Consider the following 27,212-nt stretch of genomic DNA (forward strand, 5'->3'; position numbering starts at 1 on the left):
AGCTTGAACCAGTTCATTGTCTCAGAGCAGCTTTATTGAGATCAAGAGGTTTTGAAGTTGTAATGCAAGTTTGTTTCTTAAAAGTTTATCTCTAATATGTGATCCAAGGGCAACTATGCCATGGAAAAGCTCTCTGTGGTGGGATGAGGAAGAAACCTGGCAAGGAACCAGTCCTCATCCTCTACACTGAATGTTTATTGATTACAGTTCCATCACTGCTGAGGTGCACTGTTCAGTTCTTCTGATCTCACACATTACCAAGGCTCTAGATACTTTTGTGTTTCCCAGCAGTTCCTGAAATACTCAGACCAGCCCACCTGGTACCAACATCCCTGCCACAGAGATCAGACTTCCTTATTCGGTGAACTTTTTCTAAAGCTCACGACCTGTAAACCAGCCTGTCTGACACATCATGGTTCGGTCCAAATCACCCAGAACACATTGGAATCCTGCAGGAACTTCTGTGTGTAGATATTCATAATAAAGTGCTGTGTGTGTGTGTGTGTGTTTATATTCAGTCATATAAATTCATGTTTGAAGTTTGAAGTTTTGCCACAACCTCAATATTTACTCAGAACTAAACCTTTTTGTACCATAAATAAATTTTCAATGAATCAAACTCAATATTGAAATAAAACATCAAGGATAACCACAAAACTATGGAAATAATTGTATTTATTTTTCCGCAGTGTTAATAACGATCAGAGGACACTGTAAAAACTGCTTTTACAATTTAACTGCTAAGAAAAGCTACCAAAAAAAGGTAATTTTTTTTTTTTTTTTACAGATAAAGGTATTTCGATCAACAAAATGACAATCACATGAAAGTTTTGGCAAAAAAAATTACAAATCTCAAAAAAGAATTTTTATACTAAATGATTTTGTTAAATTTAATTCGCTAATCAGGTCAAAACACTTTGTGGTAAAAAGGTTTCATACATAAAATTTCAAAACACTTATGAGTCAAATGAAATCCTTAAAAGTGCAACATGAATTCGAGAACCAGAGACTGTACACAGCTGTGATTGAAGAGAATCAGGGACAATCGTTCAAGGCAGCAGCGCAGAAACAGAAAAATTATACACGTGACGACACCATGGTGCAGTAAACAATGCAACATGAAAATAAATACGGGTTCCGTTTGACTCGCCTTCGTTTAAGAAAATGAAAAACGGACATTATACTGCACTAATGTACTGTATCGGTAGCACGGGATTAGGACGGTGGCCACTCGTTATAAATATACACACACCATCCATTTAATAGTGCACCTGCTCATTCATGCAGTTATCTATTTAGTTGATCATGGAGCAGCAGCACAATGCACCAGAATCATGCAGAACTGAATCAGAATGTAGAAAACGTGTGATTTCTGTGATCTATACAGTGGCGTAGTTACTGGTACCAGATGGTTTGAGGATTTGCTCTCATTTTACACACAACAATCTCTAGAACTGATGCAAAAACCAAAGAAACCCATCATGTGGCTGGGGGGTCTGCAGACTGAAACCTCTTGTAGATTAACAAGACCACAGGAGAATGACCAGACTGGTCTTGTGCCCATGTGGTGCTGTTTTGTGCATGTTGCTGCCACGGATGCTTTTCTGTCGTAAAGAGATGATACCAGTTTCTTGGGGGCTCAAACCAATCTGGCCATTTTCTTCTTGTCAATAAAGCGTTTTGTGGGAGAGACTGTTGAGTGAAAATCCCAGCTCAAGAACTTCAGAAACCCTCAACCCCCCCCGACACCAACAACCAACAACCAAGCTGCAGTCACCAAGATCACACGTGTTCCTAATTCTGATGTCTGCCCAATACCCAATACCTCAACCATGTTTTATTAGACTGCTGCGACGTGATTGGCTGAGAGCAGGTGTACCCATTAAAGTGGAGGGTGCATGTATAGCATTCATTTGCATTTGCATCACATGCATTTCTTGCAAACGTAATGCAGCAGCACATGGCATCTGAAAGCATGAACGAGCAAAACCTTTTCTCTAAAATATACATAAACCTCGAATACCTGCGATTGGGCAGCTTTCTGATTTATAGGGTAGAGTGAAATGGCCGGCTTCTCCTACCACCCTATTTCTCTCTCTCTCTCCCACACACACACACACACACACACACACACACACACACACACAGGCGCTTCAACATTCCTGTTTGTAGTTGATGTGGGACAGAGATTGGCCTAAAAATTTGCCATTTGTCGAAGCATTTTTTTTTCTAGATTATCTGTTCTGTCCACAAATAGACATCTGTATAATGAATTTGAAGCTTATATGACTGACTATATTAGAAAATATATCATGGTTTATATATATATATATATATATATATATATATATATATATATATATATATATATATATAATAAAATTTGGGACAATTTATTTCAGCCAATCCACCTACTTGCATATTTTTGGGAGGTGGAAGGAACACAGAGGAACCCATGTGAACAGAGGGAGAACATGAGCACTGAAATTCAGCACAGAAAGGAACCCAAGCTCAGGGGCTGAACTGGGGACCTCTGAAGCTGTGAGGCAGTGAAAACACATTTGCAGACATACAGGCAGTGATGACTACTTTCAGAGGTAATACTCACGACACGTTCTCAATTCATTACGGGTTCCTTTACCAGGATTCTGAACAACTACTTCATCTGCAAGTGAACTTTCAGACTGTACAGGGAGAATCCCCCTAAAAAAAGAGCCGAATCGCCCCCTCTTGTGTACAACACAATGCATTCTGAAATACTGAGCTTTACTGGCATCTTAACACCATGATTTTTGCACTTGGCTACAGACTAACACATGATGACGCGATCACAAAATAATGAAAGACAGAAGCTTTAGAAGAGGTTTTTGCTCAGTGATCTCGTTTTACCCTGTAACCTGTTTTTTTCTTCTTCTTCTCTACTGCAGCAGCACAGGACCGGTTGAAAAGCTTGAAGATCTCCAGCTAGGAAACAAATTCAAGGAAGATTCTTGTTCGAAGAAATGCTCCCTTCTCCTCACATGGAAACAATGAAGACTGTAAACTGAACTTATCCCAGGATCTGCTAGTTTTCATGATATAAAGAAAAGCTGAAAGCGAGTGGTGGCCGTTTATACACTGCATTTTGATTCCTAATTTACAAAAGCGCTTCAGGTTTTGCGTAAATGGAGTAATAAGCCTTAAAAATATACAATTTCAATAAAAATAACTTAATGACAGCGAAAGGATCTGCTCACAGCATCATCATCACACACACGTGCATCTAATTCATTAAAAGTCGGGTTAAAAACACGATTTCTTTCACATCGTCTCCAACCAGTCGACAGGCAACAGGGACAAATCACCAATGAATAAAAAAAATGGTGATTAGTATAATAATGGATAAAATGTGGATATGTTTAGTCGAAATTTGGTGTGTAAATCCAGTTTGATGTGTTGTCTTAATTAGAAAATTCTTGAGACAATTTACACGAGAACATCCACAAACACAAAAATGTCTGGTTTAGCTTTTTTTCAAAATCCTAATGAATTCTACAAATCGAAATCGGTAATATCAAGTTTCTTCCATTTAAGTTATGAATGTCCAGTGTGCACTGTGTCGATCTGCTCCAGGTACAAAACTCTGTAGAAGGAAAATACTGTGGAAATGATCATAAATCTGGCTGCTGTATTAATCCATGCTTTCTTCTCAAAAATCAAATAAAGAAAAAGCGCCCCCTGTTTAACCAATACAGTGTTAATGAAAGGCAATTTCTGCTTATTAATGTTAAAAGTCATGCCGTATTGCATTACATACGCTGAACGCAGTTGGTGAAGACGTCTTGTACTGCGAGGACAAGCCTGAACTGAGCTTCAAGAGCCCCCCCCCCCATTATACAGTTATTGAGCTTAATGTATTATGTTGTATTATGTTTCCAAGGTCTTAATAGTCTTTTTTATATTATTTGTCTGTTTTTTACGTGACAATTATTTAAAAGGTGTGTTTTGTTTTTCACTAAGATGGAGGCAGCAGATCACACAGAGAATACATCATGTCTGTGATAACAGACATTCTTTCGACATTCATATTGTTCCTCATTTGGCATTTACGAGATGTGCTTTTACCAGACAAATGGCGCACGTTTCACAGAAGCAGGACTGGACAAGCATGCATACGTAGCCATCACAAAATCGTCCTCTCCTGGTGCACGTTTGAGACGTTACTCACACTGTATCGCGGTTGGTTTTGGGGTGTCTTGAGAAATTATTGTTTACACATGAATTCTCGGCTTGTGATTGCAGTTCGAATGCTCTCACTTAATTCGAGCACTTTTTCCCCCTACACATGCACTGGTGGGTTTTCACATGCCTGCCCATGTAGCATAGCACTAGCACAAATAAAATAAAGCTCACAGTCATTTCTGTCCTTCCTTTGCACGGTATTCATGTCTTCAAGCAGCAGTGTAAGCAACATTCTGAAGGTTAACACCTGTTCCATATCCTCTTTTTCCTCATCCGTTTAGAAGGTTTGTTCACATCTTGTTCACGAGCACGACTCCGTCGACCGATTCAGCTCCACTTTCTCACCTTTTTCTACTGCACCTAAAAGAGTCAGTTATCATTTACCTTTTTACTCTCATAATCAATTAAACCTACAGTTGAAGGAAAACAAATAAATGTCATATACGTATATACAGTATCTCACAAAAGTCAGTACACCCCTCACATTTCAGAAACTAATTCAGTATCTCTTCTTAAGAGACAATACTATAGAATTATATATACTTTAAGTCAGGGGTGTAATTCAGCATGCGAGCTACTAATAAAATGACCATGTCAAAATGATCTACCTACTATAAAAATGCATAAATAAATATCTATTTTATTTTAATGTCATGCGATCTCCCCACACTACCTTTGGGCACCCCTGATCTAAGTGAAAACAGCTGTACGTCATGTAACCGTGCAAACCCACATGTTCATCATGTTCATGTTTTTGTCTGCTTGACCGCACCATACACGTGTGTATCTTGTATTTCAGAGCAGTTAAGATTTGGTGCTTTGAGTACAATTCTCTCATCCTGACCACTGGATGTTCAACATGGCACCTCATGGTAAAGACTCTCTGAGGATTTGAAAATGAATGCTCTCCACAAAGATGGCCGAGGCTATAAGGAGATCAGTAGCACCCTGAAACTGAGTTACAGTACAGTGGTCAGGATCATACAGAGGTTTTCCGAGACGGGTCCCACTCGGAACAGGCCTCGCAAGGGTCCGCCAAAGAAGCTGAGTCCTCGTGCTGTGCGCGTCAGGTGCAGAAGCTGCTTCAAAAAACAGATGCATGAGTGCTGCAGCATTGCTTTAGAAGTTGCAGAAGCAGAACCTCCGCTTGTCGGTGCTCAGACAATACGCCACTCACTGCAATAAATCGGTTTGCGTGGCCGTCGTCCAAGAATGAGCCTCTTTTTTACAAAAAAACCTGCAAACAGTTTGCTGAAGAACAACCTGTCCGAGATCATCAATTACTGGAACCATGTCCTGTGGTCTGATGAGACTAAAATAATCTTGTTTGGATCAGATGGTGTCCTGCATGTGTGGCCAATAAAATTGTGTCTACAGTCAAGCATGGTGGTAGCAACAATATGGTCTGGGGCTGCATGAGAGCTGCTGGTACTGGGGAGCTGCAGTTCATTGAGGGAAACATGGACTTCAACATGTACTGAGACATTCTAAAGCTGAATATAATGCCCTCCCTTCAGAAACTGGGCCGAACATGAAAACAACCCCAAACACTTCGCCAAGATGACAACTGCCTTGAATACATATAATACAATGGTTGCTGAAATGTGAGGGGTGTACTCACTTTTGTGAGAGACTGTATGTACATAATCTTTTTTTTTTATTTCCTTATATAATTCAATATAATTAATTTTTCTATTTTAGTTGTGAAAGTGTTTGTGCCTCACCTGTTAGATATTTCTCTTTAGCCCGAGCTCGCTCGTCAGCATCAAAATACCACACAGTTATGGCATACCTGTACAGAAAAGTGACCATTTCAGCCTTCATATAAAACTACAGGTATACTGTTTACTACAGTGGTTCTCAATCTCTGGTCCATTGACCCCTCACGGTCTGCAGCATAATCACAGGAGGTCTGTTGGAACGTTTAGTAGGTGGAATATCCTTAAATATTTAGGCCAGAACCCAACGCTTCTCACAAAACACTGCACTGAGCATCATGGGTAAGTGACGCACACTAACTTCGGTGGGGTCAGGATGGGCACTTTGTGGGGTCTGCAGCTACGCAGCAAACTGTGTTCTGGCAATCACATCTTGTCAAATTAGCTTAGCTCCATTACATCAACTTTAAGAACTGAGCGAATTAATAATAATGTGAGAAAAAAATCCCACCCCCCGACAGGTGCCCTTGTAATGAAAAGTTGTTCACGTCATCTCAGTGTTTTTGACCTGATCGGTGTATATAATGGATAACAATCATATTTAATATTTGTACATGTATAAGAGCTCTGTGAAGATCAGTCAGAATAAGAGTCTAAATAGGGGTCCAGGCTGAAACAATGATGAGAAACACTGGTTTTGCTACATATAATGTTAGAAAAGTACAATTATGATACATAATCTACAGCAAGTGCCATACTAGCAGTTGCCATGGTAACTGACCGAGTGGCGTATGAAGGCTGGACCTCATGTGGGTTTCGTCTATCTGACCAAAAAAACAGCAGTCTGTCAAATAGGGGCTCAATGTCAGCAAACTGGGCTTTGCCATCTGGAAAGATCCGTAAGATACCACCGTGCTCCTGGGAGGAAAGATCATTTGCAGGGGATTAGGCAGTGGCAAAAAGTTAAAAGTTACAGTATAAATAAATGAAGAAAAAACAACTGAGAAATAGCTGAAAAACTTTGTTGAAGTCACTGCAAAATATACATCACATACAAACATACATAAAAAAAAAAACAAGAAGAAAAGATTGAAATCAGTGCTTTCAGCTCAACAGTCAACCAGCTCTGTACAATTTCCTGAATACAAGTCGCTCTGGAAATGGGCATCTACCAAACGCTCTAAATGTAAATTGTAAATGAACTTCCAAAAGCTTTCAATAAAAGGCTCAAATTCAGTCTCCCAATTCACTTAACATGAGGAACAAAAGCTTCAACTTCATTAAAAATAAAAGCAGAAAAACTGTCAAATGTCTAGAAATATGTAAAGTACAGGAAATGAAAGTACCAAACCCTGGAATACGACTTAACAGTGTTCACTGCTTACAGGCTCCAATTTTAATCAGGACATTCTTTGTGTTAATTCATTAAGAATAGTCAGTGTGCAGCTTATAGCAGTACAGATTTACTGTCCTCTCAAAATAACATAACATGCAGACATAGCTGTCTAAATAACTGGCAACAAAAGTGAGTACACCCCTAAGTCACAACTGTGTCCAAAGTGCCAGTATTTCGTGTGAGCATCATTGTTATCCAGCACTGCCTTAATCCTCCTGGTCCTGGACTTCACCAGAGCTGCACAGATTGTTGCTGGGATCCTCTTCCACTCCTCCATAATGACATCACGGAGCTGCTGGATGTTAGACAGATGCCGCTTCTCCACCTTCCGCTTGAGGATCCCCACAGGTGCTCAAATAGGGCTCAGGTCTGGAGACATACTTGGCCACTCCTTTACCTTCACCTTTCTCAGCAAGGCAGCTGTCATCTTGGCGGTGTGTTTTGACTATTATGTTGAAAAACCGCCGTTCGGCCCAGTTTCTGAAAGAAGGGCGTCATGTTCTGCTTCAGAATATCACAGTACATGTTGGAATCCACGTTTCTCTCAAAGAACCGCGGCTCCAAAGTACCAACAGCACTCATGCAGCCCCAGACCATGATGTTACCTCCACCATGCGTGACTGTAGGCAAAACACAATTTTCTGGGTGCTCCTCACCAAGAGGTCACCACAAATGCTGGACACCATCTGAGCCAAACAAGTTTATCTTAGTCTCATCAGACCACAGGATATAGTTCCAGTAATGCATGCTCTTGCAAAACTGTTTGCAGGCTTTCTGGTGAGTAAGCTTCAGAAGAGACTTCCTCCTGGGATGAAGGCCATGGAAACCTACTTGTTGCAGCGTATGGTCTGAGCACTGACATGCGGACCTTCCGCTTCTGCAACCTCTAAAGCAATACTGCAGCACTCATAAATCTGTTTTTTGAAGCCACCTTGCGAGGCCTGTTCTGAGTGGAACCCAGAATAATGTTCCTCAACATAACATTGTGAAGACTTTGACTATTCCATCATCTACTGCACATAACATCGTCAAAAGATTCTAAGAATCGGGAGAAGTCTTTGCGCACAAGCGACACGAGGATGCCTGTGATCTTCGGGGCACTGCGTTAAAAACAGTAATGATTCTGTAATAGAAATTACTCGGAAAACCAACACCTTTACGAATCATTGTCTGTGAACACAGTTTGCCATGTCATGTACAAATGCAGGTTATCATTTATGGCATTTGGCAGATGCTCTTATCCAAAGCACTTGAGGGTTAAGGGCCTTGCTCAAGGACCCAGCTGTGGTGGCTCGATGGTACTGGGATTTCAATTCGACCTTCCGATCCAAGACCCAATACCTAAAACACTAAACTGCCATAAGCCACTGAAGTGGATAAGTAGATAAGTGGGGAAGCTCTATCATGCAAAGAAGAAGCCATATGTGAAAATGATCCAAAAAAAGCCACCATGTTCTCTCAGATAAAACTTGAAATTCATAAACAATATACTTTTTGAAAATGATGTATTAAAAACAAATGGGACAACAATACTCTCCCAAAACTCTATCAGCTGGTATGTATGTATGTTGGATGCTACACAGTGTTTAACATGGTCTTGTCCCAACTTTGCGAGGTGTGCAAAAAAACCCCCACAAATTATAATATTTCATCTGTTTGAACATTTGCAAAGTTTTATTGTAAATAAAATATATTTATGAGACTTGCGAATTATTGCATTCATTTTTTTATTTACATTTTACACAGCGCCCCAATTCTTTTAAGAACTGAGGTTGTACATTTGACATCATGTAAATCTGAATAAAAGGAAATGCAACCCTAACAGCTGGGGTTGGTTCCCTGACCGGGAATCGAACCCGGGCCACAGCGGTGAGAGCGCCGCATCCTAACCACCAGACCACCAGGGAACCAAACACTATACCTTAATGCCGATATTTATTTGGGATTTGTTTTGTCTAGTGATTTTACATACCTTGGCGTTCCAGTCTTTATTAAGGTAATAAATGCATGTAACACATCTCCCATCACCATTAGGATTGTCCACATGCCGCACGTATCCAGTGCCCTGGCCGGGGTAACAAGCTACCATCGCCTGTAAGGAAAGACAAAATACTTATAGAAAGGTCACAGTGCACATTTTAAACATTTGACAGATTTCTGTGTTTTCAAATCAGTTTTAAACTAAATTTAATAGAACACAAAAAAATACTGAATAAACAACATTTTAAATGTTAATCATTAGAGTCAACACTAAAAGGCTTGGTGTGAAAAATGAATTGCTCCCTTAGTTCTTCAATCAACCAATTAAGCACCTCTGATAATTGAGTTTAATAAGACTAGTCATTACTGCAAACAGTGCTGAAAGAAAATCATCATTCTTGTGAGGTAGTGTTTCAACACATACACTATGCTGAGAACAAAAACTTCTTGAAGAACAAAAAAACTCTTTGAGGAAGACACAAACAAGAACAACAGGACCCATAAAAGCCCTTTTTATGACGGACAATGTTTAAAACCCATCTGGCAGGTCAAATGAAGACACTAGTTTCTGCAAGGAGCCTGTGGGTGTTGCGCTTTTAACACTGAAATGCAGGTCGCTGCAAAGTGCTGCGAAAGCAAGTCTGTTCGGCCATTTCGTTCCGGGAATCTCAGCGTTGCGCCCTTGTCTCTCAGCTGTTGCATAGCGGAGTCATTGTCTCCAGATTTGAGTGATATTTGAAAAAGCTGGCGATAAAATTGCCGGCCAGTTCTCACTGGAATGTCATCGGTGAGTCAGTGCTTGTGCAGCACAGGTCTGGGAAGACCACCAGCATTGCAACACAAGCATCATGGATAGCCGAAGTGCAGCTGCCAGTTCAACCTCACCTTTATATCACCCAATAAACTCCCTCTACTGTTGGTGTGAATGCTGTGACTACAGGTGTTACATTCTGCATTAGGTGCTATGGTTTGCATGTTAATAATCACAATCTATGTGACTGTAACTGAGTATGTAACCCTGTCACTGCTAAACCAATATAATACATATTTCATATGTATGTAATACATCAAATATATCTTATATTAGCTTCTTATCTTATAGATGTTCTTTATAGCTCTGACTAATGCATAGATTTTACTTCTACAGCAGTGATAAGCAGACAGCGATGAGATGCTCCTCCTAAGTCCTTAGAAATACACACCTTTGTTCTTTTTATTGTATAAACGTCTGTCTTAATAAACTTAAGAGTTTCTGCTACCAGAACTCTGACTGTGTGGTTCTTCCCTGGTATCAGATCAGAGGCAGCAGCGACGGATCAGACTACAACCCCTAGATCAGACTACGAGCCCTAGATCAGACTACGAGCCCTTGATTGTGACTGAACCTGAAGAACCTGACTAAAAAATTCTATCATGTTCAATATGTTCAAAATATATAATAAGTAAACCAAAGAAACGAGTCAAAGCAAGTTCTTCAACAACGTATCTGTATTTGGAAAGTCAACAGCATGATGAATCCTTTTTTCCCCCCCACAGGTAAATTTAATTCCTGAATAACTTGATGTCTCTTCGATATTTGCATATGGATGAAGCTTTGCTGAGAAAATAATTTAATAGCAGCATGATTTAAAACTGGGGTCCCTCAACTTTTTTTTCCAGTGAGGGCCACATAAATGTTCCTTTCATTAATAGGAAGTTGAGTTGGTCTGGAACAGAAAATGACAGGCCGGAGTGACTGCCAGTATTATTGTGGAGATTTTATTATGATTTTAAATGTATTTATTATGCCTCCTAATGCTAGATTACTTTATTATTTTGTTCTGCACTGCACAGACAAATGAGTGTTTCTTTTCGAGAGACATATCACCTATTAAAAGAGCATTATTAATATCATAATGACATTCTTTCATATTCATTGCTATTGAAATCAAATCATTAATGTTTAGGTTATTTTGATCGTACCATTCTGTTGGTTGGTTGGTGGGTTACTCTGACAAATAATTAGGCAATGTGAAAAACTACGGGAAATTTTAGTTTAAACGCAAACCTTTATTTACATGTTAAGATTACGGAGCCGTTACGATATTGTTCCTGACTCAATACATGTTTACAGTCAAATCCGAAAACATTATTATAATTCATAATAATGTAAAAGCATCTTTGACATAAAATTAAAAGATTTACTATTTTGCATTATACTCAAAAATAAATAAATCATGCGAACCAAAAAAAAAACAAACATTTAGTAGCATTTTTCCCAATTGTTGTACAGCATCTTGATAAGCGATTAGAGCTATGAATAAATCATTAGCTACTGTAAAAGATTGTGTTATCAGGTAAAACATTAACAACTTCTTAGTTGAAAAAATAACTGCAAACCTGAAAACGAAAAAGAAACATGTATAAAGGATGCTGATGTACTGCCCCTGTATGAACATGTTATTACAAAGTACATGATTTTCTATACCTTAGATATATACCTACAATATGTTCCTTCTTGTTACCGATTATTAGATGAGAGAAATTGTGTCCATTACAAATGACAAGTTAGGTCCATGGATTCATGGTGTTGTGGACTCCTGGCTCATCCACATAAACAACCGACATCTTTTGTTCTGTATTCAGTGATTGAGCTGAATTGCTTCTAGGTTGATTCTTCAATCTTTCCCATAGAGGTCATGCCATATTTACTATCAGAAGTAAAAAAAAAAAAATAAAAAAAAAAAAAAAGAAAAAGCAACAATTCAGATTTGCGTATGGTCAAATCATTTGCCCCTGGGCTCCTGGGTGCATATAAATATTTGCGCCACCATGTAACAACGTATGGCATTTCTACTGATAATGTATTTGAACACATGGGGACGGCAAATGTCCTCCAAGGTTAGCCCCAAGCGTGAAGTGCTCCGTGACTGCTGTTCAGAGATGGACGAAAAAAAAAAAAAGGCCTTTATTTGAACACCAGCCAATTCAGTGACACGTAGTAGATTCTCTACTTGAACTTCCTTTGTGAATTCCAGCAAAATCTGGCCAGACCACAACTTTTTTTTGTTGTGGCATTGCTGGCTGTTCCTGCTATTCCTGACATACCATTTTGCATAAAAATAAAGGTCTTTAGGTTGCTCTGATCCAAAATCTTATTGGAAAAAAGGGTGCATTTTTGTTTAAAAACCTGATATTATAGCCAATAAAGGCAAGTCTTAACAGGTCATTTAATTGGCGCAGGTCCTTCCATCTCCTGTCTATGTGAAGTGGGAACCAAAGGCTTGTTTGTTAGACTTGTGGGAGCCACAACAATCCACATTCCTTCAGTACTAAGGTCCCTTCCTTCACGGTCACAGTTCAGCAAACGAGACACCCCATTTGTCATCTCCTACAATCAGCAAGAGGGTGCTTGGAACCTATTCTATGCCTAGGCCCCCAAAGGATCAGGTGTTCCTATTTAAGCAGGTACAGGTATACATCTAAAATAAATCCAAATCATTCATTCTATTTAACTGGAACGCCTGCTTATATAAGCAGTTAGCACGATGCATGAATAGTTTTACTCCAGGTAAACTTCAAATCAAACATCAAACTGGAAATAACGATCATTTTAGAAACTGCTGATCTCCTGGGTTTTTCCCACACAACTGTTTTTCCAAGTTTACACAGTGGTGTGAAAAAAAAATCCCACAAGCACCATGTCAACTTATTTCTTATCAACACACTGGTGATAAGAAAGATCAGAGAATGACCAGACTGGTCCAAGCTGACAAGAAGTCTATAATAATGAAAATAAGCAACAGGAGAAGACCACGTTATGTTCCACATGCTCATGGGCACATATACAGGTGCATCTCAATAAATTATTGTGGAAAAGGTCATTTATTTCAGTAATTTAACTCAAATTGTAAAACTCGTGTATTAGATAACTTCATTGTACACAGACTGAAGTAGTTTACGTCTTTGATTCTTTTAATTGTGATGATTTTGGCTTACATTGAACAAAAACCCAACAATTCACTCTCTTAAAATTTTTAATATGGTGACATGCCAATCAGCTAATCAACTCAAAACACCTGCAAATGTTTCCTGGCCTTCAAAATGGTCTCTCAGTTTGGTTCACTCAGCTACACAATCGTGGGGAAGACTGCTGAGCTGACGGTTGTCCAGAAGACAATCATTGACACTCTTCACAAGGAGGGAAGCAACAAACATTCATTGCCAAAGAATCTCCTGTTCAAAGTGCACTGTATTTAATGAAGCATGTTAACAGAAAGTTGAGTGGAAGGAAAAAGTGTGGAAGAAAAAGATGCACAACCAACCGAGAGAACTGCAGCATTGAGAAGCTCGTCAAGCAAAATCGATTCAAGAGTTTGGGTGAACTTCACAAGGAATGGACTGAGGCTGGGGTCAAGGCATTAAGAGCCACCACACACAGATGAGTTAAGGAATTTGGCTACAGTCGTTGTATTCCTCGTTAAGCCAGTCCTGAACCACAGACAACGTCAGAGGTCTAAACCTGGGCTGGGCTAAAGAGAAGAAGAACTGGACTGTTGCCCAGCGGTCCAAAGTCCTCTTTTCAGATGAGAGCAAGTTTTCTATTTCATTTGGATCCAAGGTGATAGTCTGGAGGAAGGGTGGAGAAGCTCATAGCCCAAGTTGCTTGAAGTCCAGTGTTAAGTTTCCACAGTTTCCACATTTGTTGGTGCAAGGTCTTCTGCTGGTGTTGGTCCACTGTGTTTTTTTGAAAACCAAAGTCACTGCACCCATTTACCAGGAGGTTTTAGAGCACTTCATGCTTCCTTCTGCTGACCAGCTTTTTAAAGATGCTGATTTCATTATCCAGGAGGATTTGGCCCCTGCCCACACTGACAAAAGCACCAAAAGTTGGTTAAATGACCATGGTGTTGGTGCGCTGACCAGCAAACTCACCAGACCTGAACCCTATAGAGAATCTATGGCGTATTGTTAAGAGCTGGGCTTCCAAACCACCTCAGCAGTGCCACAGACTGATCACCTCCATGCCACGCCGAATTGAGGCAATAATTAAAGCAAAAGGAGCAGCTACCAAGTTTTGAGTACTTATACAGTACATAAACATACTTTCCAGAAGGCCAACAATTCACTAAAAATGTTTTTTATTAGTCTTAAGAAGTATTCAAATTTTTTTAAAGAGAGTGAATTGTTGGGTTTTTGTTCAATGTGAGACAAATCATCAAAATAAAAAGAACCAAAGACTTAAACTACTTCAGTCTGTGTGCATTACATTTATTTAATACACCAGTTTCACAATTTGAGTTGAATTACTGAAATAAATTAACTTTTCCATGACATTCAAAGTGATAGAGATGTTATATATATATATATACATACAACTGGGGTGGAGAGCGAAAATAACTATTAGTGTCCATATATTTAGGGACCTGATTAAAACATGGCCAATTTGTGGCAGACACCCAAGCGTTAGAACTGAGCAAAAGTATTGGGACAGAGAGTGAAGAATATTTTGCTGCATCGAGTTACCGGTGCGTGACCCACTGACGTCGCAGAGCTGCTGCAGCGTGATGCTTTTTTGGCTTTGATCCTCTAATCACTGACTATGAAGTAGGAAACCATCATCCAAAATCACCTCGGACCTCACACACCCTGCCTGATGCATCTGAAGTGCCCTCTGACTGGCGCTGCCAAGCAACAAGCCCCAGGACAACAAGCACTAGGACCGTTTTCTCCCAGCATATTGACCCCTGAACACTTAAACGGACTCATATGAATGGTTGACAGTCGCAGTATACAGGTGAAATATGCAAATGCACTCATCCAATGTGTGACTTTTTATTTTCTATTTATTACACAGCTCATAATGCAATGATTTCTATTTTACATTTATGCCATTATCTGTATTCAGGGTGACTTTCATTTATCTCAAGCATACGACTGAGCAGCAAAAGGGGTTAAAGGGCCGTTCTCAGGGGCCTGGTCCCAGGGGCCCAGGAATGGCAGCTTGATGTGGCTGAGATATGAACTGAACTCACCACCTTCAGATCCATAGTGGATCACCTTAAACCACTACATTCCACTTATATGTATCCGTATATTGTTCAGACACTTTATTCTGACTGTACCATGTGCATCTCTTTGGTGTTCTGTAGTATGTGTGATTCTGTGCACTTCTGTACTTGTGTGTGTGTGTGTGTGTGTGTGTGTGTGTGTGTGTGTGTGTGTAAACGCACTAAAGTAAAGTGCTGAATGGGATGAAACCTGTGAAAGCAACATTGGGTTACAATATAGAGTAATAATATGTATGTAGTGCTTTGTGGAGCAACTTACGTCTGTTACTTACTTTTGTCCTTCCATTAATCCTGTAGTTGCCCAGTTTTCCATTACAGTGTCGGACAATGTCGTCCATGCGGCTCATCAGGACAGCGATCTTCTCACACCCAGGCTCTTTTCCCTCGATCCAAGTAATCTTATCACCTCGGATGTCTTTGGTCGAATCACTTCTCTGGCTGACTAACTGTCCATCAGTGAACTCCCCAGAAGTGTAGAGAGCACGAACTTCTTCCAACACACCAAGTCCAAGTTCATCACCCAGGAAGTTGTTTACAACACAAATGCCATGCTTGTTCATACAGGGACCTATATACTCCGTGGCCAGTTTCTGTTGAGGAGACATTGCTTGGCCATTGGAGAGATCATGTCCAACCTGCTGAGGATCACATCCGCTCTCGGGTCCAGACACAGGTTTGATCAGTGGTGTACTTCTGGGGTCCACACGTGCTTTGGAAAACCCAGCTGACTTTTCCGGGATGTTTTGCTGTTTCTGCAGCGGTTCCTGCTCCTTCTTGCTGTTATCTCTGCAGACTTGTGTGGACTCTGGCTGGGGAGGGCGGGGGATGTTCTCGGCCTGTTTGCAAACCTGCTTATGTTTCTTCCAGTCTTGCTTCTGGTGATCTTTGCTGCAGTAGAAAGAGCTGCGACACCGAGCGCACTTCATGAGGTTCTCCATTTTACCACAAAGCTCACAATACTGGCGATCCTGGTCTGGATCTGCTCCTGCTCCTGCTCCTGCTTCTGCTGCTGCTTCTGCTTCTGCTGCTGCACCTTCTCTTGGGCGTCCTTCCATGACTCCACACCAGCTGCTGTCGTACTTCTGGATCGCTCGCTGTTTCCTTTTCTCTCTGCAGTGTCCAAGTTACAAACTCAACCCGGCATTAACGCTTCATCCGCACCGCAAGCTTTCATCCAAAAAGCTCCGTTTTCTATCCTTTTTGCTCGTTTTAACGCCAGAAATCCGGGCGCTTCGAGTCCGCGGTGCGGAGACACATGGCGCCGCTGGCTGCTCCTCTATTTTCATACCTACACGTCCGCCAGAGCTTCGTGACGTAGCTGACTGAGGGCAGGGCGAAGACCAAGTCTGACAAATAGCTTCAATAAACGACGGATCCTATGCGTGCAGCCGGTGACGTTATAATGCGTCCTGGAGCTTCAAATTGTTTGTCCGTGACACAGGACACCTTCAGCTCCAGTTCTGTGTTCAAACTCTTTTTTTTTTTCTCAAGCCTCATCTAATGACGTCACCGATGATGACCAGTTTGGGTTTAAAATGAAATGGAACAGACAGAAAATGGTCTGTACATCGCCAGAGGTATGATGACACCCATCCTAGTCAGTGTGTCCCAGTTGTCTCAGTAAAACCCATGTGCAGAAACTCACTCTAACCCCTAAACCTACTCCTAACCCCAAACTTAACCCCTAACCCTAACTCCAAACTTAACCCCTAACCCTAACTCCAAACTTAACCTAACCCTAACTCCAAACTTAACCCCTAACCCTAACGCCAAACTTAACCCATAACCCTAACTCCAAACTTAACCCCTAACCCTAACGCCAAACTTAACCCATAACCCTAACTCCAAACTTAACCCATAACCCTAACTCCAAACTTAACCCCTAACCCCAAACTTAACCCCTAACCCTAACGCCAAACTTAACCCATAACCCTAACTCCAAACTTAACCCCTAACCCTAACCCCAAACTTAACCCCTAACCCTAACCCCAAACTTAACCCCTAACCCTAAGTTTAACCCCTAAACCTAACCCTAACTCAAAACTTAACCCCCAACCCCAACCCCAACCCTAACCCTAAACCCTAACCCTAAACCCTAACCCTAAACCCTAACTAAGGCAGATGTACACAGAGTGGTGAAGCATGTAACATGTAGGAATCACCTTTCCTATTGCAATATTCACTACAATCCCAATGTGCCTCTGGAAGCAACATCAGTACAAGAAATGTGCATCAGGATCTTAATGAAATGGGTTTCCAAGCTAGAGAAGCTTCACAGAAGACTAAGATCCCTATGTGCAACACCAAACACTTACTGGAGTAACGTGGTGTAAAGCTGACAGCTACTGAGCAGATATGAAACATGCTTCACTATCTGGGCAACTAAGTTATGCAAAGCGAAAACTTGGGAATGAAAATGGATTCACTTTAGAATCTGGTTCCTCTCAAGGTTTCTTCTCCATAACATCTTACTGAGATTTTCCTCGCCAATGTCACCAAGGTGGAAAGAGGAATAAAACATTCTATTTAAATGAAAGAACTGTTATTTTAATTCAGTGTTACTTTAGTGTGAGTAAAGAAACTGGTCTAAAAAAATCTGCTCAATTTAAAGTAAAATGGAGCTCATTTAAAACCAGAGTATAATTTACAGTGTTAATCGAAGAAACACCTTTACAAATCAAAGTGCAAAATAAAGGGCAGGAAAAAAAACAACCAGACACTACAGTCTATGACTTGAGTCTAAAAAAGTCTCCTGTTAAAATCCTGTCATATTAATATAATGCTGTTAACATGAACAACCACACTGTACACCTTCAGGATGCTCTTTGATAGAAAATGCACAAATTCCCATGGAAACACATTTTAAAACCAGAGGGGAAAACTTTAAAGAACAGCTTTAAAGAACCTCTGGAATTTTAAATGACAGAGTTTCTGCTTTTAATTGATCAACATACAGACTTTTAAATACAAGATCGACTGTACAATCTGGAAGAAATATACAGAACATCACTCTGGATGGACTGTTTTTTTCCCCAACCGAGTCGTATTTTCAATTTAATTCAGTTTGATTTGTGTAGCGTGTTTAACAATGGACATTTTCCCAAAGCAGCATTACAGAGATAAAAAGGTGATGACTTTGGAATGTATAAGTTTAATGCCTATAAGTTTGTTCCTTTTAAGTTTATCCCTCATGAGTGAGCCAGTACGACTGTGTCAAGGAAAAACTGCTAATATATAGAGGATTCTGGGTTTACTCCCATCCCTGAGGGTCTAATATGACATCATTCTGACTGCACCATGTGGGAGCAGTAAGAACAATGGCCGGCTCTCCAGTTCGAAGTTCCTGCCTGTAAGAATATTTCCTTCAACTCCTCTCAGTTTTGTGCTGTAGTGATTTGACATCCTGAAGACGTCCTGCTGAGTCTCTTGCACATAAGGTCTAAATTCTGTTTCATGATTTGAGAAATAAAATGATTTGTATTCGATTCTCTGCAAGACTTTCGATCCGACTGCTATTTCCTGGAGGTTTTGGAGCTGATAAACATGAGGGATGCACTTTATGACAATAAACACAAACCACACAATTTCCACAAGTTCATTTTTGAATTCTGACTCATGTGGGCTCTCTGAACAGGAAAAGTCGGAGGAAGCAGTGTTTAGAGGTGACTTTTATTTTGAAGTTCAGTTCCCGGAAGTAAAATAAATGAATTTGCAGAACGACGAGGGAAGACATGAGCAGCTCTGGTGCAGACATGGTAGATTAATTAACTTTATTATTATTATTATTATTATTATTATTATTATTATTATTATTATTATAGTATGTAAAAGGTTAAGAGCAGTTTATGTTTAGTAAATTATTTCTTCTACATGGATTTTGAAGCTGTTTTTATTTCTTTAAGGTCTCCTCAGATTTCAAAAGTTTGGTCCGGCGTTTTTATGCCCTTCAGACTGAGCGCATGGAGGCGTATAAACTGTTTGAAGAGTAAGTCCGGTGTCTTTAGCAAAAAAAAAATTTAATAAATAAACGTGTTGTACGCGCGCGTGCTTGAGCGTTTCCCCGACTCATTCGTACGGTGACGTCATAAAATGCATCGTGCAGCCGAGGACCAACAATTTCACGTCACATTCACATCAATCATCAGAAAGAGAAGGTCTTACAGTTGGCATAAGTACAGTATTACTCATTGGCAGCAAGGTCTTCTCTGCTGGCATAAACCCTATCAGAATCACTGACTTTTTCTTTTTAATATTTATTTCCATAAATATGTAATAAACAATTCCCAATAGTATATACTCTTCATTTTATAGTGTTTCTCTCGGTCTTTATCTTAAAAATGTACATGACAGAGAAGGCTGTTGATTTAACCAATCAGATTTCGAGTTTGTGACACCAGGGCCATCTAGCATGCGTACAATAACAATAAAAATAACATTTGCATTTTCATGTCCTTTGTTTGGATAGTCAGAGCTATACTATTCTTGATCTTTGACACTTAATATCCTACTTGCTAGACAAGAGTTCTCTCTCTGATGTAAAGTCTGGTATTCTGCAAAGATCTGTCTTGGGCCCAATGCTTTTCTCTTTATATATGCTGCCTCTGGGTGAAATTATACACCAAATTATTTCTTTCTCTTTTTCTCTCTCCTTACCGCTGGATGGAGTCCTACTCAATTAGAGACCACTCTGTGCAGCTGGGGATTGTTCCACATCTCCAGCCTAAAGACCCTTAAAGCCACTGAGCAACTCAAGAACTTTGGGGATTTATGCGGGCTGTAGTTAACATCAACATTACTACTACAATGGCTCAGGACCACAAGTTGCATGAATGGTTCTGTATTTACGCATCTATTACTACACACCTCAACAATGGAACTGCAACGAATAGACGCTCGGTGCCACCCAGATGAGGATGGGCTCCCTTTTGAGTCTGGTTCCTCTTAAGTTTTTTTCCTCAAGGGGTTTTTCCTTGCCACTGTCACCACTGGCTCACTTATCAGGGATAAACATTTTTTGAAAACTAACTTATATGCAATAATCTTACACATTCTTTTATATAATATTACTGCTGCTTTTTTGGTATAAAGCTGCTTTAAGACTATAAAACTGTATCAGCTCAAATATATTTGTGTGGATTTAACAGCCGGATGGAAATTAGATTAGATTAGATTCAACTTTATTGTCATTACACATGTACAAGTACAAGGCAATGAAATGCAGTTTGGGTCTAACCAGAGTGCAATAACAGCAAGTGCAGGATATACAGTTTTTACATGATTTACATAAATTAAATAGAATGGAATATAGGACTATAAACAGTAATTTACAGATATATATGTACTATAAATGTAGTATACAGATGAATATATATGTACTGTGAATATAATTTACAGATTAATATATATGTACTAAATGGATTTGGTCGCAGATACACTTACAATTCTAACTATTAATTGATTAAGTTATATTTGTATAGCAACTTTAACAGTGGGCACTGTCCCAAAATTGTTTTAAAGAGGTTATAAAATGTACATTTATCAGTTAATGGCTAGAAATGTATCCTCAATGAGTGAACCATTGGCGAGGAAAAACTCCTGAGATGGTCAGAGGAAGAAACACTGAGAGGAACCAGACACAAAGGGAACCCATTATCATCTGGGTGGCACTGAATATCCATTCCTGATAGCTTCATCATTGTGGAGGTGTGCTGTTCAGTGATAGATGCGTTGATTCAGAATCTCTTGTACAAACTGCAGTCCTCTTTGCACAACCGAGATTTGTACATGAGACTGGCAGATAGTTAACTGTGTTTCATTTCTCCAGAGGACATGTTTCACTGCTTTAGAGTCTCGAGGTCCTAAAGCATTAGACCTCTTTACTCCAGTCAGTGTGCAACTGCTCTGTCATGGAAATGTGTTTCATGGGGATTCTGATGCATAGTTCTTGTACTGATGTTGCTTCCAGAAGCAGAATGGGTAATGAGTGATGCAATATGGGTTGTAAATGTTAAATCTTTATGTTAGTGCCTATAAATGTATCCCTAGTGAGCCAGTGGTGACAACGGCAAGGAAATATTCCCTGAGATGATCTAAGGAATAAAACCATGAAAAGATCCAGAAGTGCAGAACTGTAGTAAGACAAGTAACTTAAGCCATTACAGTAGACTTTTTATATGTTACTTACAGTCCATATCCATCCTTATAGTTCTTGAGATGCTCAGTAACTTCATGTATCTTGTGTGGAACCATCCTGAGCTATACAGAGTAATCGCTAATTGAAAGAACTCCATCCAGTGGTAGGACGTCAGGATGAATCAGGCAGATCATAAAGAAAGATAGGAACAGGATCACTGGTCACGGGTGCTTTAGGAGTATGTTTAACTTGATGTAGAGAAAGACTAGGAGAGAAACATGGATTATTATATATCCGTAAGGTTACATACAAATTGAAGACATTGTTCAGTGCTTAGCGCCAATAAAGTGCTCAGTGAGTTTATATTCACTAGAACATTCAAACTACTGAGATGTGGCATGAATAATATTCATGATCTCATTACAGTGAGCTCAGTGTGAAAAGGTGCGATGTGTTTTAATAATGGATAGTGTCTCAGCAGTTTTTCCAGAGGTAAAAAGGTTATAAAGTTGGAATATATAAGTTTAGTGCCTGTTAATTTTATAAAGAACATATTCACTTTTACTCACAACATTATCTGTGTAAAGCTGCTTTGAGACAATGTTCATTGTTAAAAGCGCAATACAAATAAAAATTAATTGAATTTGAATTGAATTTGTTCCTTTTAAGTTTATCCGAGTGACCCAGTTGCGACAGTGTCAATAAAAAACTCCCTGAGATGGTATGAGGAAGAAACCTTGAGAGGAACCGGACTCGAAGGGCCACCTGTCCTCTGTCTGGGTGGCACTGAATTTCCATTCATTATACTGTAGTTCCATCACAGTTGAGGTGCACTGTTCAGTGATGGCTACTTAAATGCAGAACTGTACCTGTAAACTGAGGTCCTAAACTATTGTAGCAGACTGTTGATATTAATTATAGTCCATTTATTAGACATCATGGAAACTGTCAGTTCTCCAGATTGATGTGTTGGAAGCATAAATGTTTGTGTGTTTGTGTTTTTAATGCGATTGCCTTGTGTTTATTGCAGAGGTCATGAGGCGTACCTGAGGACGGGCCCACATTATGACTTTGAGCATTACAGACAGCTGGTTCACGAGATCACCAAAGCGTTCTGTGGCATCTCCAAAGAGATGCTGGAGATTAAAGATCGCCTTCATCAGGACTTCGACCGAGCGGATCTTTCTGAACACATCGAGAAGCTGCAAACCAAGGAGAAACAGAAATTAGAGTTGGTGTGTATTGCACTCATGCACACATGCACACATACACACACATATATACAGTCAGGTCCATAAATATTGGAACATCGACACAATTCTAACATTTTTGGCTCTATACACCACCACAATGGATTTGAAATGAAACGAACAAGTTGTCCTTTAACTGCAGACTGTCAGCTTTAATTTGAGGGCATTTACATCCAAATCAGGTGAACGGTGTAGGAATTACAACAGTTTGCATATGTGCCTGCCACTTTTTGAGGGACCAAAAGTAATGGGCCAATTGGCTTCTCAGCTCTTCCATGGCCAGTTGTGTGTTATTCCCTCATTATACCAATTACAATGAGCAGATAAAAGGTCCAGAGTTCATTTCAAGTGTGCTATTTGCATTTGGAATCTGTTGCTGTCAACTCTCCAAGATGAGATCCAAAGAGCTGTCACTAACAGTGAAGCAAGCCATCATTAGGCTGAAATAACAAAACAAACCCATCAGAGAGATAGCAACAACATTAGGCGTGGCCAAAACAACTGTTTGGAACATTCTTAAAAAGAATTAATGCACCGGTGAGCTCAGCAACACCAAAGGACTCGGAAGACCACGGAAAACAACGGTGGTGGATGACCGAAGAATTCTTTCCCTGGTGAAGAAAACACCCTTCACAACAGTTAGCCAGATCAAGAACACTCTCCAGGAGGTAGGTGTATGTGTGTCAAAGTCAACAATCAAGAGAAGACTTCACCAGCGTGAATACAGAGGGTTCACCACAAGATGTAAACCATTGGTGAGCCTTAAAAACAGAAAGGCCAGAGTTGAATTTGCCAAACAACATCTAAAAAAGCCTCCACAGTTCTGAAACAACATCCTATAGACAGATGAGACCAACATCAACTTGTACCAGAGTGATGGGAAGAAAAGAGTATGGAGAAGGAAAGGAACTAAGCATACCACCTCATCAGTGAAGCATGGTTGTGGTAGTGTCATGGCATGGGCATGTATGGCTGCCAATGGAACTGGTTCTCTTGTATTTATTGATGATGTGACTGCTGACAAAAGCAGCAGAATGAATTCTGAGGTGTTTTGGGCAATATCATCTGCTCATATTCAGCCAAATGCTTCAGAACTCATTGGACGGCGCTTCACAGTGCAGATGGACAATGACCCAAAGCATACTGCAAAAGCAACCAAAGTTTTTTAAGGGAAAAAAGTGGAATGTTATGCAATGGCCAAGTCAATCACCTGACCTGAATCCGATTGAGCATGCATTTCACTTGCTAAAAACAAAACTCGAGGGAAAATGCCCCAAGAACAAGCAGGAACTGAAGACAGTTGCAGTAGAGGCCTGGCAGAGCATCACCAGGGATGAAACGCAGCGTCTGGTGATGTCTATGCGTTCCAGACTTCAGGCTGTAATTGACTGTAAAGGATTTGCAACCAAGTATTAAAAAAGTGAAAGTTTGATTCATGATTATTATTCTGTCCCATTACTTTTGGTCCCTTAAAAAGTGGCAGGCACATATGCAAACTGTTGTAATTCCTACACCGTTCACCTGATTTGGATGTAAATGCCCTCAAATTAAAGCTGACAGTCTGCAGTTAAAGCACAACTTGTTCGTTTCATTTCAAATCCATTGTGGTGGTGTATAGAGCCAAACATTTTTGTGTATTTTATGTATTAAATAATACCCGGTAGTCTATTCTGCAGAAGTCCTAAGAGATCATGCATTATAAAATATTTTTTTGTTTGTTTTCTCATTATTGAGACTTAATTTTCTCCTGATCTTGTCATAAACATTGTTTCTTCGTGATCAGTACTTAAATTTTCTGTCCATGCTCCCGCTGCTACAGATGGTTATGGTTATTATCCATGCTGCCATGATGATGCTGCCTCTAGAAAATGCTAAATACACAGAAAAATTAAGCACTGATCACAAGAAATGTAGTAGATGCAGCATCATGGATAATAATTACTATTTTTGGCAGCAGGCATGTGGAAAATTAAGTTGTGAGCAAAAGAAAACAAGGAAGAAAAATTAATTCTAATGCATGGCCTCTTAGGACTTTCATACTTCTCTTCATTTCATAGCATTTGTCTTGGTTGCGCAGTGTAAGTTCAGGTGGGAGTTTTTACTTTTAGGCTTCTTGTAGCTTATTGTGGTGTGTGATATATAAGCCATTGTGCACATTGCAACTTTATTTAATGGGAATTTTGACTATTAATAATCTTTCTTACAGACAGCAAAATTACAGCTGGCCAAACAGAGTGCACAAGATCATCCAGAAGATCAGAGCTATCAGGAGAAGGTCCAGGAGATCAAACAGACGTAAGAGTGGCATTATTGTATTATTCCGTATTGTATTATAACTCGTTACATTTCTGCCTGTAATCCAGTGAGGACACTTTGTTTTTGTTATTTATAATAAGATAAGATATACCTTTATTCATCCCACGGTGGGAAAATTCCTCTGTTACAGCGGCAAAGAAAAAGAAATGCAAATATATAAAAGAATAGAGACATAATACAGTATAGAGTATTATACACAACACAATGTATAAATACAAAAGAAGAAAAAAGAGACCACGAGTAAGTAGTTACTCTAACAGACATATTGCACACAGGTTGCACGGTTATTGCACGGTTTTGAAATTTCTGTTATTGCACATGTTTTTAAAACACTTTGTTATTGTTATTATTGCAGTTAAACAGTAATACAGTGTATATTTTAGTGACTGGTTCACTGGGAGCAGCTTTGATTGTAAAGTCTAATAGCAGCAGGGAGAAAAGAGCATCTGTATCGCTCCTTCAGCCACAGGAAGTAACAGTCTGTCACTGATAGTCACTGATAATACTACTGCATTTATCCATTTTATATGATAAAATACGTTGAAAGAGGAAAAGTATTCAGACACCACAATAAGCATTTGGACGTCTACAGTTGAGACCGGGTTAGAGATGCCCAGACTTCTTGAGTTATTTAAGCTGTTGGTTTGGATCTTGTTGAAATAGAATTACATCCCTTTGGATTAGTACATGAATCTGGGAAGAATCTTTTCGCAGATTCAGTTACTAAGCCAAAGAGATGAAATTATGCTCTAAACAAAATCAGCTTCCAAAAGTATTAGAACAGCAGGCCCGGTTGGTTTTTTTTTCTGCTTGTAAAGATATTTCGGTTCAAGAATAAACAAATAAACAAACAAACAAAAAAAGGACATATATGCGAAATAGATCAGAAAGTACTGATATTGTTCCTGATATTGTTCTAAAACAGTTTAAATGTGCTTCGTAGGAACAGGAAATTGCAGTTCATTTCACTTTTTCTTTATGGTTGTTGTATTTTTGTTCCTGCTGCTTTCAGGTTATGACTGCTGGCTTCTCTTTTTTTTTTCTGTATCAATAGTCTGATGTTGTGGAATGTTGGGTAGCACACCAGCATGCTGATTATTAACTGTTGTTTCCTAAACATGAATTTCATGAACATCATCAATCCAGCTGTAGTGAGAGGAGCAGAATTCAAAGTCAAAATACTGTGTACATTTTTAATAAAAAAAATGCAGTGGAATTATATTAAATAGCAAGTGTCCAAATACTTACAGTCCCTCTGTGTGTTTCAATCAAATTTCTCATTATTATTATTTTTTTTTCCAGCATCATAAAAAACAAGGAGTCTTTGAGTGAAATCATGCAGGATTTTAAGTACGATTCAGAGGATGCAGAATGAAACTCTGAGGCTGAATACCAGGATGGATATAGATGGAGCTTGCACCCATGACACGTCCTGCCAAAGATGTTATGGTGTGTGTGCAGTGTGAGTGCACGGTGTGTAGGTGTTCCTGTTCCTGCGTTCGGAGATGTGGAAGAGCCACTTCTGATACAGTTTCCCTTGATCCTGTAGTTTTAGCAGATTTTCAACAACTGCAACTTAACCAAGAAAAAAAATCGCACCATTTACAGGTGAATGTATTTATTCTACCGGAGTAAGTAAACTGTTCTGTCTCTTGAAAGCCTACGTGATTCAGAACCATTTCAACAGGTACTTAAAAGAACATGCAGCAGATTCCATGTGAAATTCTTAGGATGCATTATGTGAATAAATATTTTTTTATTTGAATATTATAATTATTTATGTTTTTTATCTCATTTTAATATAGCTTAATTCATAAACTAATTGTTCACCATGTTGCCATGTTAGCTGGATGACAATACAGTTGAAAAAAAAAGGAATAATAATACATTTTGTTTATCGACGCCTTACGTGACACTCAGGGACACGTTACATACAGATAAACCATAGAACAATTGATACACAACAACTGAATGTTTTCTAATGTGTTTAATAGTTGTTTTTTTAATTGTTTTATGTATTTTATTTGTATGTACCATGTCCTTGAGTGTCACACATTTTGTCTCGATCTGTATAGGACTGAAACATAGAATCAATTCTGAAAGAAAGGAAAGTAATATTACTGTTTTTTATGAATGTTAGTTAATGAGACCAATTCTATTAATTGATGATGATATTAACACACAACAGCAGTTTTAAACACTTGAGCA

General features: G+C 39.4%; 2 protein-coding genes across 2 annotated transcripts; one reads left to right on the forward strand and one right to left on the reverse strand.

Annotated features, from left to right (window-relative positions):
- Positions 1-658: 658 nt before the first annotated feature.
- On the reverse strand, positions 659-16,867 carry LOC124391081 (egl nine homolog 1-like). The gene is made up of 5 exons (XM_046857414.1): positions 15,578-16,867; positions 9,248-9,367; positions 6,661-6,797; positions 5,946-6,013; positions 659-4,581 (listed from the first exon to the last, which is right to left on the reverse strand). Exons 1-5 carry the CDS (start codon positions 16,358-16,360, stop codon positions 4,523-4,525), a joined length of 1,167 nt encoding a protein of 388 aa, XP_046713370.1. The 5' UTR covers positions 16,361-16,867; the 3' UTR covers positions 659-4,522.
- A 2,088-nt stretch (positions 16,868-18,955) lies between these two features.
- Positions 18,956-26,769, forward strand: rex1bd (required for excision 1-B domain containing). The gene is made up of 5 exons (XM_046857416.1): positions 18,956-19,060; positions 19,208-19,290; positions 22,469-22,673; positions 24,895-24,983; positions 26,307-26,769. The coding sequence occupies exons 1-5, from the start codon at positions 19,037-19,039 to the stop codon at positions 26,377-26,379; spliced, it is 474 nt and encodes a 157-aa protein (XP_046713372.1). The 5' UTR covers positions 18,956-19,036; the 3' UTR covers positions 26,380-26,769.
- Positions 26,770-27,212: the final 443 nt, after the last annotated feature.

Source organism: Silurus meridionalis, chromosome 9 (assembly GCF_014805685.1).
Source record: "Silurus meridionalis isolate SWU-2019-XX chromosome 9, ASM1480568v1, whole genome shotgun sequence".
Classification (NCBI taxonomy): Eukaryota; Metazoa; Chordata; class Actinopteri; order Siluriformes; family Siluridae; genus Silurus; species Silurus meridionalis.